This window comes from Bombina bombina, chromosome 7 (assembly GCF_027579735.1).
Source record: "Bombina bombina isolate aBomBom1 chromosome 7, aBomBom1.pri, whole genome shotgun sequence".
Lineage (NCBI taxonomy): Eukaryota > Metazoa > Chordata > Amphibia > Anura > Bombinatoridae > Bombina > Bombina bombina.
The window spans coordinates 199,250,878-199,269,504 of NC_069505.1; the positions used below are offsets into that span (position 1 = coordinate 199,250,878).

Genomic DNA, 18,627 nt, shown 5'->3' on the forward strand with positions numbered 1-18,627 from the left:
TGTCCCTCCTAAATAAAGTATACCCCTCTAAGTTAACTGCCCAGTCATGTGGATCATCCCACCAAGTTTCAGTTATACTGATAACATCTTAGGGCTCGATTTACCAAAGCCCTACGGCTGCAAGTTCTCACAAGAACTTGCTTGCCGTAATTTAACAAGCAGCGGTCACCAGACCGCCACTTCCCTAACCTCTCCGCCACCTCTAAGGTGGCGAAATTCAATCTCTGCGGTAGATTCCGACCGAGGAGATTGACAGCTCCTGCCCGTGCGATTGGCTGTGTGCGGGCAGGGGGCGGGATTGCACGCAAGCACAAAATTGTGCTTGTGTGCAATGGTGATTACCTGCGGGTAATTTCGCCCTGCCACAGACGAGCTGAGGCGTACAGGGGTGCGTATACACGCCCCTGTCCGCCTCAGCTTTGATAAATCGAGCCCATAGTCCTCTTCTGCAACTAAATTAGGGCTTGATTTACCAAAGCCCTACGGCTGCAAGTTCTCACAAGAACTTGCTCGCCGTAATTTAAAAAGCAGCGGTCACCAGACCGCCGCTTCCCTAACCTCTTCGCCACCTCTAAGGTGGCAAAATTCAATCTCTGCAGTGGAGTCCGACTGAGGAGATTGACAGCTCCTGCCCGCGCGTGATTGGCTGTGGGCGGGCAGGTGACGGGATTGCACGCAAGCGCAAAATTGCACTTCTGTGCAATGGTGATTACCTTCAGGTAATTTTGCCCCGCCACAGATGAGCTGAGGCGTACAGGGGCACGTATACACACCCCTGTCCGCCTCAGCTTTGATAAATCGAGCCCTAAGAGCTCCAGCTCCACCATTTTACCTGTCAAGCTTCTTGCATTTTCATGTGCTTTCTGCTGCTACTTGGTGTGCTTTCCTCCATACTTTCTAATGTGTCATTTCTTAAGTCTTTACTTTCTTGAGATATTAAAGGAGCGACATATTCACAGACTGATCTCTCTGTTCTATTGTGTTCTAACTGACCCTTAACATATAGAGGTATTTGTTTTATTACAGGACAGTTGTGCACGAGTCCTGCTGTTCCGAGGAGCCAACAAGGAAATCAAAAACTTTAATAGCCAGTCTCCATTCCAGGTGAGCAGCGCTGTGTGTCTGGTTGGTGCTTTCTTTAATGTCTGCAGTAGCTCTATCTAATCCACTATAAAACAGAGATTCACAAATGTCATACGTTTTTTTTTTTAATTTAGGGTAAAGGGTATAGTTTATAATGTCTGTAACACTCTTATGCATTTTGTGTATTGTGATACCTACATACTTGATTAGGACCAACTTTAATTTGGTTGCTTTTAACTGGTGGCAATTGATGGGTTTGCTTTTTGCTTCACGATAACAGTCAAGCTTCTAAATGATGTTTCAGATGGACCAGAAGCAGCAGGTGCCTAGCAGTTTTTGGTCTAGGAACCCAATACCTATAGGGCCAGAGAGTTTATTGCTAACCTTCTAAAACTATCTTTTGTCTAAGCAGCAAGTCATTAGTATTATATTTATGGGCTCTGTCACAATCTATCATCAAAAGAGGGATTTTTACTTTCTGACCGCTGAGTTTCTCCGATAATCACAATGCTATATTGTTTGTTAAAACCCTGCTGCCGTGAAAAGAGTTTTCAAACTTGTACTAACTGCATGTTTTAAAAATAGAAACTGGGAGGTCTGCTAAAACTTACCCATACAATAGCCCATTTATACCCCTTAAGGTTGTAGGAAATAAGGAAAGCTCTTTTCATATAACTGCTTTTGTTCACTCTGCAAGGAAAATACTCATTTACATGTGTGACACTCACCTCAACAATCAGGGCCTATTTACCAACCCTCAGCAAACCTGTCAAACCTGTCCACCCAGGATCACAGCTGCCCCCTGCTCACGTTAGGCCAATGCCGTGCGAGTAGGAGCTGTTAATTACCAAGAGCAAACATGTCCAGTGTGATTTAAATCCGCCAGCCAAGAGTTGGAGTACAGGTTAGGAAGCACGGAAATCGCTCCAAAGCTGCATAAGCAACTTTATAAATGGAGCCCTCAGTATCCATATAAATGCCATACATATCTTTGTATGATAAATATACTTCTATAGGTACTGCAGGATCCCAACATCTACAAATTGTGTATTTAAAAATTGTGTTTTAAAAAGGGATCTCATAATTGCAACTTTCATAGGAACCTATTGTAATCCGTTTCCATCCGCACCACCATCTTATTGTATCTTTTAGCTTGTCAGAATGGGCAGACTGTGCATCATTTTTCTAAAGCTTTATAGCCACTTTTAAACTTCCACAAGTTTAGTTTTGGACAATATTTACATCTATTCTTTGTTAAAGCACCATTTCCATTTTGGCGTGAACTGAAAACAAGAGGCAACTATGGATTTAAATGAAAATTACTTATAATCTCTTCTTAAACTGCATTTTCTCTTGTTAAGTGTATTCAGTCCACGGGTCATCCATTACTTATGGGATATATTCCCTTCCCAACAGGAAGTTGCAAGAGGATCACCCAAGCAGAGCTGCTATATAGCTCCTCCCCTCACATGTCATATCCAGTCATTCTCTTGCAACTGACATAGTAGGAAGGTGTGAGAGGAGTGTGGATTTTTTTATACTTAATTATTTCTTCAATCAAAAGTTTGTTATTTTAAATGGCACCGGAGTGTGCTGTTTTTTTCTCTCAGGCAGTATTTAGAAGAAGAATCTGCCTGTGTTTTCTATGATCTTAGCAGAAGTAACTAAGATCCACTGGCTGTTCTCGCACATTCTGAGGAGTGGGGTAACTTCAGAAAGGGAATAGCATGCGGGGTCCCCTGCAGATGAGGTATGTGCAGTAGAATATTTTTCTAAGGAATGGAATTGACTAAGAAAATACTGCTGATACCGATGTAATGTAAGTACAGCCTTAAATGCAGTAGCGACTGGTATCAGGCTGATGAATGTATGTACAATAAGTAATTTTCTAAGGAATGGAATTTGACTAAGAAAATACTGTTAATACTGAAGTAATGTATGAGCCTTAACTGCAGTAGAAGCGACTGGTAGCAGGCTTATTAATAACACTACCTAACTTTTAAAGTGCATGTTTAAAACGTTTACTGGCATGTTATTCGTTTTTTGTGAGGTACTTTGGTGATAAATCTTTTGGGGCATGATTTTCCACATGGCTGTCGTTTATTTCTACATAGAAACGGTTAACTGAGGTTTCCCACTGTTGTAATATGAGTGGGAGGGGCCTATTTTAGCGCTTTTTTGCGCAGTAAAAATTCAGTTACAGTCTTCCTGCTTCTTCCTCCTTGATCCAGGACGTCTCTAGAGAGCTCAGGGGTCTTCAAAATTCATTTTGAGGGAGGTAATCAGTCACAGCAGACCTGTGACAGTGTGTTTGACTGTGATAAAAACGTTAATTGTTAAATTGATTATCTGTTTTTGGGTATTAAGGGGTTAATCATCCATTTGCTAGTGGGTGCAATGCTTTGCTAACTTAATACATTTACTGTGAAAATTTGGTTGCTATAACTGATTTGGTTCATTGTTATTTCAACTGTGACGATTTTTTGTGCTTCTTAAAGGCGCAGTAGCGTTTTTTATATTGCTTGTAAACTTATTTGAAAGGATTTTCCAAGCTTACTAGTCTCATTGCTAGTCTGTTTAAACATGTCTGACACAGATGAATCTGTTTGTTCACTATGTTTGAAGGCCAATGTGGAGCCCCACAGAAATATGTGTACTAAATGTATTGATGTCACTTTGAATAAAAGTCAATTTTTATCTGTAAAGAAATTATCACCAGACAACGAGGCGGAAGTTATGCCGACTAACTCTCCTCACGTGTCAGTACCTTCGCCTCCCGCTCAGGAGGCGCGTGATATTGTGGCGCCAAGTACATCAGAGAGGCCCATACAAATCACTTTGCAAGACATGGCTGCTGTTATGACAGAGGTATTATCTAAATTGCCTGAATTAAGAGGCAAGCGCGATAGCTCTGGGTTAAGGACAGAGCGCGCTGATGATGTGAGAGCCATGTCCGATACTGCGTCACAATTTGCAGAACATGAGGACGGAGAGCTTCATTCTGTGGGTGACGAATCTGATCCAGGGAGACCGGATTCAGAGATTTCTAATTTTAAATTTAAGCTTGAGAACCTCTGTGTATTGCTAGGGGAGGTATTAGCGGCTCTGAATGATTGTAACATGGTTGCAATTCCAGAGAAAATATGTAGGTTGGATAGATACTTTGCGGTACCGGTGTGTACTGACGTTTTTCCTATACCTAAAAGGCTTACAGAAATTATTAGCAAGGAGTGGGATAGACCCGGTGTGCCCTTTTCCCCTCCTCCGATATTTAGAAAAATGTTTCCAATAGACGCCACCACACGAGACTTATGGCAGACGGTCCCTAAGGTGGAGGAAGCAGTTTCTACTTTAGCTAAACGTACCACTATCCCGGTGGAGGATAGTTGTGCTTTTTCGGATCCAATGGATAAAAAATTAGAAGGTTACCTTAAGAAAATGTTTGTTCAACAAGGTTTTATCTTACAGCCCCTTGCATGCATTGTGCCTGTCACTGCTGCTGCGGCATTCTGGTTTGAGTCTCTGGAAGAGGCCATTCGCACAGCTCCATTGGATGAGATTATGTCCAAGCTTAAAGCACTTAAGCTAGCTAATGCATTTGTTTCTGATGCCGTTGTACATTTAACCAAACTAACGGCTAAGAACTCCGGATTCGCCATCCAGGCGCGCAGAGCGCTATGGCTTAAATCCTGGTCAGCTGACGTGACTTCTAAATCTAAATTGCTTAATATTCCTTTCAAGGGGCAGACCTTATTCGGGCCCGGCTTGAAAGAAATTATTGCTGACATTACTGGAGGTAAGGGTCATACTCTTCCTCAGGACAGGGCCAAATCAAAGGCCAAACAGTCTAATTTTCGTGCCTTTCGTAACATCAAGGCAGGAGCAGCATCAACTTCCTCCGCTGCAAAACAGGAAGGAACTGTTGCTCGTTACAGACAGGGCTGGAAAGCTAACCAGCCCTGGAACAAGGGCAAGCAGGCCAGAAAGCCTACTTCTGCCCCTAAGACAGCATGAAGAGAGGGCCCCCTATCCGGAAACGGATCTAGTGGGGGCAGACTATCTCTCTTCGCCCAGGCTTGGGCAAGAGATGTCCAGGATCCTTGGGCGTTGGAGATCATATCTCAGGGATATCTTCTGGACTTCAAAGCTTCTCCTCCACAAGGGAGATTTCATCTTTCAAGGTTATCAGCAAACCAAATAAAGAAAGAGGCATTTCTACGCTGTGTACAAGACCTCTTAGTAATGGGGGTGATCCACCCAGTTCCGCGGACGGAACAAGGGCAAGGGTTTTACTCAAATCTGTTTGTGGTTCCCAAGAAAGAGGGAACCTTCAGACCAATCTTGGACCTAAAAATCTTAAACAAATTCCTAAGAGTTCCATCATTCAAAATGGAAACTATTCGAACTATCCTACCCATGATCCAAGAGGGTCAATACATGACCACAGTAGACTTAAAGGATGCCTACCTTCATATACCGATTCACAAAGATCATTATCGGTACCTAAGATTTGCCTTTCTAAACAGGCATTACCAGTTTGTAGCTCTTCCCTTCGGGTTAGCTACGGCCCCGAGAATTTTTACAAAGGTTCTGGACTCACTCCTAGCGGTGCTAAGACCGCGAGGCATAGCGGTGGCTCCGTACCTAGACGACATTCTGATACAAGCGTCAAGTTTTCAAATTGCCAAGTCTCATACAGAGATAGTTCTGGCATTTCTGAGGTCGCATGGGTGGAAGGTGAACGTGGAAAAGAGTTCTCTATCACCACTCACAAGAGTCTCCTTCCTAGGGACTCTGATAGATTCTGTAGAAATGAAAATTTACCTGACGGAGGCCAGGTTATCAAAACTTTTAAATGCTTGCCGTGTCCTTCATTCCATTCCACGCCCGTCAGTAGCTCAGTGCATGGAAGTAATCGGCTTAATGGTAGCGGCAATGGACATAGTACCATTTGCGCGCCTGCATCTCAAACCTCTGCAATTATGCATGCTAAGTCAGTGGAATGGGGATTACTCAGATTTGTCCCCTCTACTAAATCTGGATCAAGAGACCAGAGATTCTCTTCTCTGGTGGCTTTCTCGGGTCCATCTGTCCAAGGGGATGACCTTTTGCAGGCCAGATTGGACAATTGTAACAACAGATGCCAGCCTTCTAGGTTGGGGCGCAGTCTGGAACTCCCTGAAGGCTCAGGGATTATGGACTCAGGAGGAGAAACTCCTCCCAATAAATATTCTGGAGTTGAGAGCAATATTCAATGCTCTTCTAGCTTGGCCTCAGTTAGAAACACTGAGGTTCATCAGATTTCAGTCGGACAACATCACAACTGTGGCTTACATCAACCATCAAGGGGGAACCAGGAGTTCCCTAGCAATGTTGGAAGTCTCAAAGATAATTCGCTGGGCAGAGTCTCACTCTTGCCACCTGTCAGCGATCTACATCCCAGGCGTGGAGAACTGGGAGGCGGATTTTCTAAGTCGCCAGACTTTTCATCCGGGGGAGTGGGAACTTCATCCGGAGGTCTTCGCTCAACTGATTCATCGTTGGGGCAAACCAGATCTGGATCTCATGGCGTCTTGCCAGAACGCCAAGCTTCCTTGTTACGGATCCAGGTCCAGGGACCCGGGAGCGGCGCTGATAGATGCTCTGACAGCCCCTTGGGTCTTCAACATGGCTTATGTGTTTCCACCATTTCCGATGCTACCTCGACTGATTGCCAAGATCAAACAGGAGAGAGCATCAGTGATTCTGATAGAGCCTGCGTGGCCATGCAGGACCTGGTATGCAGACCTAGTGGACATGTCGTCCTGTCCACCATGGTCTCTACCTCTGAGGCAGGACCTTCTAATACAAGGTCCTTTCAAACATCCAAATCTAATTTCTCTGAGGCTGACTGCATGGAGATTGAACGCTTGATCCTATCAAAGCGTGGCTTCTCGGAGTCAGTTATTTATACCTTAATACAGGCACGGAAGCCTGTTACCAGAAAAATTTACCATAAGATATGGCGTAAATATTTATATTGGTGCGAATCCAAGGGTTACTCATGGAGTAAGGTTAGGATTCCTAGGATATTGTCCTTTCTACAAGAGGGTTTAGAAAAGGGCTTATCTGCTAGTTTGTTAAAGGGACAGATTTCTGCTCTGTCTATTCTCTTACACAAACGTCTGGCAGAAGTTCCAGACGTCCAGGCTTTTTGTCAGGCTTTGGCTAGGATTAAGCCTGTGTTTAAGACTGTTGCTCCTCCGTGGAGCTTAAACTTGGTTCTTAAAGTTCTTCAAGGGGTTCCGTTTGAACCCCTTCATTCCATTGATATTAAGCTTTTATCTTGGAAAGTTCTGTTTTTGATGGCTATTTCCTCGGCTCGAAGAGTCTCTGAGTTATCGGCCTTACATTGTGATTCTCCTTATCTGATTTTCCATTTAGACAAGGTAGTTCTGCGTACTAAACCTGGGTTTTTACCTAAGGTAGTTTCTAACAGAAATATCAATCAGGAGATTGTTGTTCCATCATTATGTCCTAATCCTTCTTCAAAGAAGGAACGACTTTTGCATAATCTGGACTTAGTCCGTGCCCTGAAGTTCTATTTACAGGCAACTAAAGATTTTCGTCAAACTTCTTCCCTGTTTGTCGTGTACTCTGGACAGAGGAGAGGTCAAAAAGCTTCGGCAACCTCTCTCTCCTTTTGGCTTTGTAGCATAATACGTTTAGCCTATGAGACTGCTGGACAGCAGCCCCCTGAAAGAATTACAGCTCATTCCACTAGAGCTGTGGCTTCCACCTGGGCCTTTAAGAATGAGGCCTCTGTTGAACAGATTTGCAAGGCTGCAACTTGGTCTTCGCTTCACACTTTTTCAAAATTTTACAAATTTGACACTTTTGCTTATTCGGAGGCTGTTTTTGGGAGAAAGGTTCTACAGGCAGTGATTCCTTCCGTTTAAGTTCCTGCCTTGTCCCTCCCATCATCCGTGTACTTTGGCTTTGGTATTGGTATCCCATAAGTAATGGATGACCCGTGGACTGAATACACTTAACAAGAGAAAACATAATTTATGCTTACCTGATAAATTTGTTTCTCTTGTGGTGTATTCAGTCCACGGCCCGCCCTGTCTTTTTAAGGCAGATCTAAATTTTAATTAAAACTCCAGTCACCACTGCACCCTATGGTTTCTCCTTTCTTGTCTTGTTTCGGTCGAATGACTGGATATGACATGTGAGGGGAGGAGCTATATAGCAGCTCTGCTTGGGTGATCCTCTTGCAACTTCCTGTTGGGAAGGGAATATATCCCATAAGTAATGGATGACCCGTGGACTGAATACACCACAAGAGAAACAAATTTATCAGGTAAGCATAAATTATGTTTTTACTTAAAGGGAGATAAAACATATGCTAAATCACCTGAAAGTGATCCACCATAGCTTTAAAAAGCTAACAAGAAAATATCACTTGAACATCTCTGAGTGAAAAAGGAAGATAGTTTCCCTCAAAAAGTCTTCAGTTCTCAAGAGTAAGTGCTCTATACACAGTTGTTCTTCGGCTACTGTCAGCTGCATTTAAAAAAACAACAACCAATCAGCTTCATCAGTGCAGATGTCATACTTTACAGGGAACATTTTTTATCCTGGAAAGTACTTTTCTTTTTTCCTCAGCTAGAAAAGTTTTGGAGTTATCGGCTTTATCCTGTGATTCTCCATTTACTTCTTAGCTGATGAGAGTCCATAGCTTCATAATATGTGGGATATATTCCAGCCTATCAGGAGGTGGAATTTATCCCACATGTTATGAAGCCATGGACTCTCATCAGCCCAAAGGAAATACATTTATCGGTAAGTATAAATTCTGTTTCTTTCTAATGACACAGTGAGTCCACGGATCATCTAATTACTATTGGGAATACCACTGCTGCCCAGCAGGAGGCGTCAAAGAGCACCACAGCAAAGCTGTTAAATATCACCTCCCTTCCCTCCAATCCCAGTCATTCTCTTTGCCTACGTTAGAGCAAGGAAGTGGTAAAGCTTAGGTGTTGGAAAGAAGATTCTTCAAGCAAGATTTTATTATTTTTCAGCAGTGCAAGATTGTTCTGCTTTGTCCTAGGGTGTAGCCGTAGTCCATATTAGGGATGGGCAAATGTTTCTAAAAATTCAAAATTTAAAACAAATTTTTATACATTCGTTCGTTCGAATCGAATTTCAAATGTTTATATAACATTCTAACATTCTATTTTCGAATTTTCGTTTTCGAATTTTTCAATAAAATTCGAAAATATTTGTTCGAATAATAGAATGTTTAGCTATGTATTCATTCAATTTTGAAATGTAATATTCAAATTCGAATGTGACATTCGAATTCGAATGTGACATTCAACTTTAAAATAGTATTTCTAGTCTACAACTGTGATTAATAAATGTAATATTCGAATGCTACATTCGAATTCGAATGTCACATTCGAATTTGAAATAGTATTTCTAGTCTTATACTGTGTTTTAAATGTGATATTCGATTTGAATGTGATATTCGATTCGAATGTGACATTCAAATTCGAAATAGTATTTCTAGTCTAATACTGTGTTTTATAAATGTAATATTCAAATTGGAATGTGACATTCGATTCGAATGTGATATTCAATTCGAATGTGACATTCAAAATAGTGTTTCTAGTCTACAATTGTGTTTTATAAATGTAATATTCGAATTCGAATGTGATATTCGAATGTAACATTCGAATTCGAATGTGACATTCGAATTCGAATGTGACATTTGAAAACTGTAAATAACATTCGAAAACAGAGTTTATGCTTACCTGATAAATTACTTTCTCCAACGGTGTGTCCGGTCCACGGCGTCATCCTTACTTGTGGGATATTCTCTTCCCCAACAGGAAATGGCAAAGAGTCCCAGCAAAGCTGGTCACATGATCCCTCCTAGGCTCCGCCCACCCCAGTCATTCGACCGACGGACAGGAGGAAATATATATAGGAGAAACCATATGATACCGTGGTGACTGTAGTTAGAGAAAATAATTCATCAGACCTGATTAAAAAACCAGGGCGGGCCGTGGACCGGACACACCGTTGGAGAAAGTAATTTATCAGGTAAGCATAAATTCTGTTTTCTCCAACATTGGTGTGTCCGGTCCACGGCGTCATCCTTTCTTGTGGGAACCAATACCAAAGCTTTAGGACACGGATGAAGGGAGGGAGCAAATCAGGTCACCTAAATGGAAGGCACCACGGCTTGCAAAACCTTTCTCCCAAAAATAGCCTCCGAAGAAGCAAAAGTATCAAATTTGTAAAATTTGGCAAAAGTGTGCAGTAAAGACCAATTCGCTGCCTTACATATCTGGTCAACAGAAGCCTCGTTCTTGAAGGCCCATGAGGAAGCCACAGCTCTAGTGGAGTGAGCTGTGATTCTTTCAGGAGGCTGCCGTCCGGCAGTCTCATAAGCCAATCGGATAATGCTTTTAAGCCAAAAGGAAAGAGAGGTAGAAGTCGCTTTTTGACCTTTACCAGAATAAACAACAAACAAGGAAGATGTTTGTCTGAAATCTTTAGTAGCCTCTAAATAGAATTTTAGAGCACGGACTACGTCCAAATTGTGTAACAAACGTTCCTTCTTTGAAACTGGATTCGGACACAAAGAAGGTACAACTATCTCCTGGTTAATATTTTTGTTGGAAACAACTTTCGGAAGAAAACCAGGCTTAGTACGCAAAACCACCTTATCTGCATGGAACACCAGATAGGGCGGAGAACACTGCAGAGCAGATAACTCTGAAACTCTTCTAGCAGAAGAAATTGCAACTAAAAACAAAACTTTCCAAGATAGTAACTTAATATCTATGGAATGTAAAGGTTCAAACGGAACCCCTTGAAGAACTGAAAGAACTAGATTTAGACTCCAGGGAGGAGTCAAAGGTCTGTAAACAGGCTTGATCCTAACCAGAGCCTGAACAAATGCTTGAACATCTGGCACGGCTGCCAGTCTTTTGTGAAGTAAAACAGATAAAGCAGAGATCTGTCCCTTTAGAGAACTTGCAGATAATCCTTTCTCCAAACCTTCTTGTAGAAAGGATAGAATCTTAGGAATTTTTATCTTGTTCCATGGGAATCCTTTAGATTCACACCAACAGATATATTTTTTCCATATTTTATGGTAAATTTTTCTAGTTACAGGCTTTCTAGCCTGAATCAGAGTATCTATTACAGAATCTGAAAACCCACGCTTTGATAAAATCAAGCGTTCAATCTCCAAGCCGTTAGTTGGAGGGAAACCAGATTCGGATGTTCGAATGGACCCTGAACAAGAAGGTCCTGTCTCAAAGGTAGCTTCCATGGTGGAGCCGATGACATATTCACCAGGTCTGCATACCAAGTCCTGCGTGGCCACGCAGGAGCTATCAAGATCACCGAGGCCCTCTCCTGATTGATCCTGGCTACCAGCCTGGGAATGAGAGGAAACGGTGGGAATACATAAGCTAGGTTGAAGGTCCAAGGTGCTACTAGTGCATCTACTAGAGTCGCCTTGGGATCCCTGGATCTGGACCCGTAGCAAGGAACCTTGAAGTTCTGACGAGACGCCATCAGATCCATGTCTGGTATGCCCCATAATTGAGTTATTTGGGCAAAAATTTCCGGATGGAGTTCCCACTCCCCCGGATGGAATGTCTGACGACTCAGAAAATCCGCTTCCCAATTTTCCACTCCTGGGATGTGGATCGCAGACAAGTGGCAGGAGTGATCCTCCGCCCATTGAATTATCTTGGTCACTTCTTTCATCGCCAGGGAACTCCTTGTTCCCCCCTGATGATTGATATATGCAACGGTCGTCACGTTGTCTGACTGAAACCTTATGAATTTGGCCTTTGCTAGTTGAGGCCAAGCTCTGAGAGCATTGAATATCGCTCTCAGTTCCAGAATGTTTATCGGGAGAAGAGACTCTTCCCAAGACCATAGACCCTGAGCTTTCAGGGATTTCCAGACCGCGCCCCAGCCCACTAGACTGGCGTCGGTCGTGACAATGACCCACTCTGGTCTGCGGAAGCTCATTCCCTGTGACAGATTGTCCAGGGTCAGCCACCAACGGAGTGAATCTCTGGTCTTTTGATCTACTTGAATCATCGGAGACAAGTCTGTATAATCCCCATTCCACTGTCTGAGCATGCACAGTTGTAATGGTCTTAGATGAATTCGTGCAAAAGGAACTATGTCCATTGTTGCAACCATCAATCCTATTACTTCCATGAACTGCGCTATGGAAGGACGAGGAACAGAATGAAGTACTTGACAAGAGCTTAGAAGTTTTGATTTTCTGACCTCTGTCAGAAAAATCCTCATTTCTAAGGAATCTATTATTGTTCCCAAGAAGGGAACTCTTGTTGACGGGGACAGAGAACTTTTTTCTTTGTTCTCCTTCCATCCGTGAGATCTGAGAAAGGCTAGGACGATGTCCGTATGAGCCTTTGCTTTTGACAGTGACGACGCTTGAATCAGGATTTCGTCCAAGTAAGGTACTACTGCAATGCCCCTTGGTCTTAGAACCGCTAGAAGGGACCCTAGTACCTTTGTGCTTGTCCAGAAAAGCGAACCTTAGGAACTGATGATGTTCCTTGTGGATAGGAATATGTAGGTACGCATCCTTTAAATCCACGGTAGTCATAAATTGATTTTCCTGGATAGTAGGTAGGATCGTTCGAATAGTTTCCATTTTGAACGATGGTACCCTGAGAAATTTGTTTAGGATCTTTAGATCCAAAATTGGTCTGAATGTTCCCTCTTTTTTGGGAACTATGAACAGATTGGAATAAAATCCCATTCCTTGTTCTCTTATTGGAACTGGATGTATTACTCCCATCTTTAACAGGTCTTCTACACAATGTAAGAATGCCTGTCTCTTTATTTGGTTTGAAGATAATTGAGACCTGTGGAACCTTCCCCTTGGGGGTAGTTCCTTGAATTCCAGGAGATAACCTTGAGAAACTATTTTTAGCGCCCAAGGATCCTGAACATCTCTTGCCCAAGCCTGAGCAAAGAGAGAAAGTCTGCCCCCCACTAGATCCGGTCCCGGATCGGGGGCTATCCCTTCATGCTGTTTTGGTAGCAGTGGTAGGCTTCTTGGCCTGCTTACCCTTGTTCCAGCCTTGCATTGGTTTCCAGGCTGGTTTGGGTTGTGAAGTATTACCCTCTTGCTTAGAGGATGCAGAATTAGAGGCTGGTCCGTTTCTGCGAAAGGGGCGAAAATTAGGCTTATTTTTAGCCTTAAAAGACCTATCCTGTGGGAGGGCGTGGCCCTTTCCCCCAGTGATGTCTGAAATAATCTCTTTCAAATCAGGTCCAAATAATGTTTTACCTTTGAAAGGAATGTTAAGCAATTTTGTCTTGGAAGACACATCCGCTGACCAAGACTTTAGCCAAAGCGCTCTGCGCGCCACGATAGCAAACCCTGAATTTTTCGCCGCTAATCTAGCTAATTGCAAAGCGGCATCTAAAACAAAAGAGTTAGCCAATTTAAGTGCTTGAACTCTGTCCATAACCTCCTCATACGAAGATTCTTTACTGAGCGACTTTTCTAGTTCCTCGAACCAGAAACACGCTGCCGTAGTGACAGGAACAATGCATGAAATTGGTTGTAGAAGGTAACCTTGCTGTACAAAAATCTTTTTAAGCAAACCCTCTAATTTTTTATCCATAGGATCTTTGAAAGCACAACTATCTTCGATAGGAATAGTAGTGCGTTTGTTTAGAGTAGAAACCGCCCCCTCGACCTTGGGGACTGTCTGCCATAAGTCCTTTCTGGGGTCGACTATAGGAAATAATTTCTTAAATATAGGGGGGGGAACAAAAGGTATGCCGGGCCTTTCCCACTCTTTATTTACTATGTCCGCCACCCGCTTGGGTATAGGAAAAGCGTCGGGGGGCACCGGAACCTCTAGGAACTTGTCCATCTTACATAATTTCTCTGGAATGACCAAATTGTCACAATCATCCAGAGTAGATAACACCTCCTTAAGCAGTGCGCGGAGATGTTCTAATTTAAATTTTAATGTCACAACATCAGGTTCAGCTTGATGAGAAATTTTTCCTGAATCTGAGATTTCTCCATCAGACAAAACCTCCTTCATGGCCCCTTGAGATTGGTGTGAGGGTATGTCAGAACAGTTATCATCAGCGTCCTCTTGCTCTTCAGTGTTTAAAACAGAGCAATCGCGCTTTCTCTGATAAGTAGGCATTTTGGATAAAAGATTTGCTATGGAGTTATCCATTACAGCCGTTAATTTTTGCATGGTAATAAGTATTGGCGCACTAGATGTACTAGGGGCCTCCTGTGTGGGCATAACTGGTGTAGACACAGTAGGGGATGATGTAGTATCATGTTTACTCCCCTCATTTGAGGAATCATCTTGGGCAATATCATTATCTGTGGCATTACTGTCCTTACTTTGTTTGGACACTATGGCACAATTATCACATAAATTTAAATGGGGAGACACATTGGCTTTCATACATATAGAACATAGCTTATCTGATGGTACAGACATGTTAAACAGGCTTAAACTTGTCAACAAAGCACAAAAAACGTTTTAAAATAAATTTAAAATAAAACCGTTACTGTCACTTTAAATTTCAAACTGAAAACACTTTATTACTGAATATGTGAAAAAGTATGAAGGAATTGTTCAAAAATCACCAAAATTTCACCACAGTGTCTTAAAGCATTAAAAGTATTGCACACCAAATTTCAGAGCTTTAACCCTCAAATTTAACCCCTATACAGTCCCAGCTATATGCTTTGCTGAGACCCAACCAAGCCCAGAGGGGAATACGATACCAAATGACGCCTTCTAGAAGCTTTTTTAGTGATTCTTAGATCCTCACACATGCATCTGCATGCCTTGCTCTCCAAAAACAACTGCGCAGTACTGGCGCGAAAATGAGGCTCAGTCTATAACTAGAAAGGCCCCCAGACTGGAAAAGGTGTCCAACACAGTGCCTGCCGTTTTTTAAACGTTCCCCAAGATTATAATGCCAATTATTAGCTAGAATCTGCATAATATGCCCCAATAAAGCAATCGTTTTAGCCCATAAAAATGTCTACCAGTTTTTAAGCCCTTTTTTAAGCCCTTTATTCTTTTATGTTTGACTAAGAAAATGGCTTACCGGTCCCCATGAGGGGAAATGACAGCCTTCCAGCATTACATGGTCTTGTTAGAAATATGGCTAGTCATACCTTAAGCAGAAAAGTCTGCTAACTGTTTCCCCCAACTGAAGTTATTTCATCTCAACAGTCCTGTGTGGAAACAGCAATCGATTTTAGTTACTGTCTGCTAAAATCATCTTCCTCTTACAAACAGAAATCTTCATCCTTTTCTGTTTCAGAGTAAATAGTACATACCAGCACTATTTTAAAATAACAAACACTTGATAGAAGAATAAAAACTACATTTAAACACCAAAAAACTCTTAACCATCTCCGTGGAGATGTTGCCTGTGCAACGGCAAAGAGAATGACTTTTATTATGTCCAGTTAATATATACATATATTTGTATAGTGTAAGTACATGCAAATTGGTGAGTGTGTGTGTTAAAACTTAGATGAAAAATGTATATAAGGGACAAATATCCACATAAGCTATTGCCAATCAATAAAATTAAGCCCCACACAGATCCAATGCAAACTCCAGAATGCTTCAAACTACAGACAGTTACCTAAAAAGGGGATTGACCCCATCAACAAAATTGACTAAGCAAATGTAGTAATGAGCAAAAGTAAGCACTGGTCTGTGTGAGTGCAAGGAGCACAAAATGATGCCCAGCCAAACAGAATTAAATACAGCCAAATAAGTGGATAAAGGTCCCCTAAGCATACCTCAGGGGACCTTTATCCACTTATTTGGCTGTATTTTTCTGTTTGTCTGGGCATCATTTTGTGCTCCTTGCACTCACACAGACCAGTGCTTACTTTTGCTCATTACTACATTTGCTTAGTTAATTTTATTGATGGGGTAAATCCCCTTTTTAGGTAACTGTCTGTAGTTTGAAGCATTCTGGAGTTTGCATTGGATCTGTGTGGGGCTTAATTTTATTGATTGGCAATAGTTTATGTGGATATTTGTCCCTTATATACATTTTTAATCTAAGTTTTAACACACACAGTCACCAATTTGCATGTACTTACGCTCAAGCATCCCAAAATTTATTGTCCACACAGCCAGTGCCCTGCGCTTCCTCTCTTACTCCACCTGGAGTTACGTTGCAAGACATCACTTCCCTCATGTCCTCAGCAGTATCTAATGCGTTGTCTGCTTTTTCCATGCTGCAGGGAAAGCGCAAGAGGAAATGTAAACAATCAGTGAGTAAGGTTGCTGACACAGTCGTGGCTATTCTGAATGTCCCCTCCCAGAAATCTGAGGAGGAAGATACTTCGGTAGCATCTGAGGGTGAAATCTCAGACTCAGACAGTGTAATTCCTTCTGCTGATACTGAAGTTGTATCTTTCAGGTTTAAGCTCTAACCCTCCGTTTGTTACTTAAGGAGGTTTTGGCTACCCTGGACGACTCCGACACTACTGTCGTAGTCAATCCTAAGAAGTCTAGTAAACTAAACAAGTACTTTGATGTGCCTTCCATGGTGGAGGTTTTCCCTGTACCAGATCGAGCTACAGAGATTATTGCTAAGGAATCGGAGAGACCGGGTATCCCTTTTTCTCCATCCCCTATATTTAAGAAGATGTTTCCTATAGCAGAATCTATCAAGGAGTCTTGGCAGACGGTACCCAAGGTGGAAGGGGCAATTTCCACGCCAGCTAAGAGGACCACTATCCCCATAGAAGATAGTTGTTCCTTTAAGGATCCTATGGACAAGAAATTAGAGGTGTTACTCAAGAAAATGTATGTACACCAGGGTTTACAATGGCAACCTGTGATGTGTATTGCTACCGTCACTAGTGTGGCAGCATACTGGTTTGATGCGTTGTCTGATTCTATTCGGACAGACTCTCCCCTCAAAGAGATCCAGGATAGGATCAAGGCCCTTAGCCAATTCCTTTATAACGGATGCTTCCCTACATGTTATTAAACTGGGAGCAAAGATTTACGGTTTTGCCGTACTGGCCCGCAGAGCTTTATGGTTAAAATATTGGTCTGCGGATGTGTCATCTAAGTCTAAGCTTTTGGCAATCCCTTACAAGGGAAAGACCTTGTTTGGGCCGGGCTTGACGGAAATAATTTCTGACATTACGGGAGGAAAGGGCCATTTCCTCCCTCAGGATAAGAGGAATAAGCAGAAGGGACGTCAGAGTAATTTTCATTCCTTTTGAAAGGGTAAACCTTCCTCTCCTTCTTCCAAGCAGGAATAGTCCAAGCCTTCCTGGAGGCCCAACCAGTCTTGGAACAAGGGAAAACAATCCAAGAAGGCCGCTATTGACTCAAAAGCAGAATGAAGGTCCTGGCCCCAAGGGGCAGACTTTCCTTCTTCGCTCAAGCTTGGGTTCCGGATGTTCAGGATCCCTGGGCGATGGACATCGTGTCCCAGGGATACAAACTAGAATTCAAGACCTTTCCTCCTAGGGGCAGGTTTCTGCTTTCAAGATTATCTGTAGACCAGATAAAAAGAGAGGCGTTCTTACACTGTGTTGGGAATCTTTCTGACCTCGGAGTGATTGTTCCTGTCCCAATGCAGGAACAGGGTATGGGGTTCTACTCCAATCTGTTCATGGTTCCCAAAAAAGAGGGAACCTTCAGACCAATCTTAAATCTCAAAAGTCTAAACAAATTCCTCAGAGTACCGTCCTTCAAGATGAAAACTATTTGTTCCATTCTTTCCTAGGTTCAAGAGGGTCAATTTATGACAACGGTAGATTTAAAGGATGCGTACCTGGATGTCCCCATCCACAGGGACCATCACAAGTTTCTGAGGTTTGCATTTCTAGACAAACACTTCCAGTTTGTGGCTCTTCCATTTGGCCTTGCCACAGCTCCCAGATTTTTTTCAAAGGTTCTGGGATCCCTGTTGATGGTGCTCCGATTGCGGGGCATTGCAGTGGCGCCTTATCTGGATGACATTCTGGTTCAGGCACCATCCTTTCAACAATCAAAATCCCACACGGAAATGTTGTTATCCTTCCTAAGATCTCACGGATGAAAGGTGAATTTGGAAAAGAGTTCCTTAGTTCCAATTACAAGGGTAGTTTTCTTGGGAACCATAATAGATTCCTTATCAGTGAAGATTTTTCTGACAGAAGTTAGGAAATCAAAGATTTTTGATTCTTGTCTAACGCTTCAGTCCTCTCCTTGGCCATCAGTGGCTCAATGTATGGATGTAATCGGTCTGATGGTAGCAGCCATGGACATCATCCCGTTTGTCCGTTTCCACCTCAGACCTCTGCAGTTATGCATGCTCAGGCAGTGGAATGGAGATTATGCGGATCTGTCTCCTTGATTACATCTGGAGCAGGAGACAAGGAATTCTTCTATGGTGGTTGTGTCAGGATCATCTCTCCCAGGGAACCTGCTTCCACAGACCCAGCTGGGTGATTGTGACAACGGACGCCAG

General features: G+C 42.6%; 1 protein-coding gene across 2 annotated transcripts in view; it reads left to right on the forward strand.

The window, feature by feature from the left end:
* Positions 1-18,627, forward strand: part of SHANK2 (SH3 and multiple ankyrin repeat domains 2) — a 1,433,430-nt gene that overhangs the window by 379,285 nt on the left and 1,035,518 nt on the right. For both annotated transcript variants that reach the window (XM_053720553.1, XM_053720554.1), the window contains exon 9: positions 1,027-1,104. In XM_053720553.1, coding sequence (XP_053576528.1) covers positions 1,027-1,104 — 78 coding nt within the window. The remainder of the gene's footprint in view (positions 1-1,026; positions 1,105-18,627) is intronic.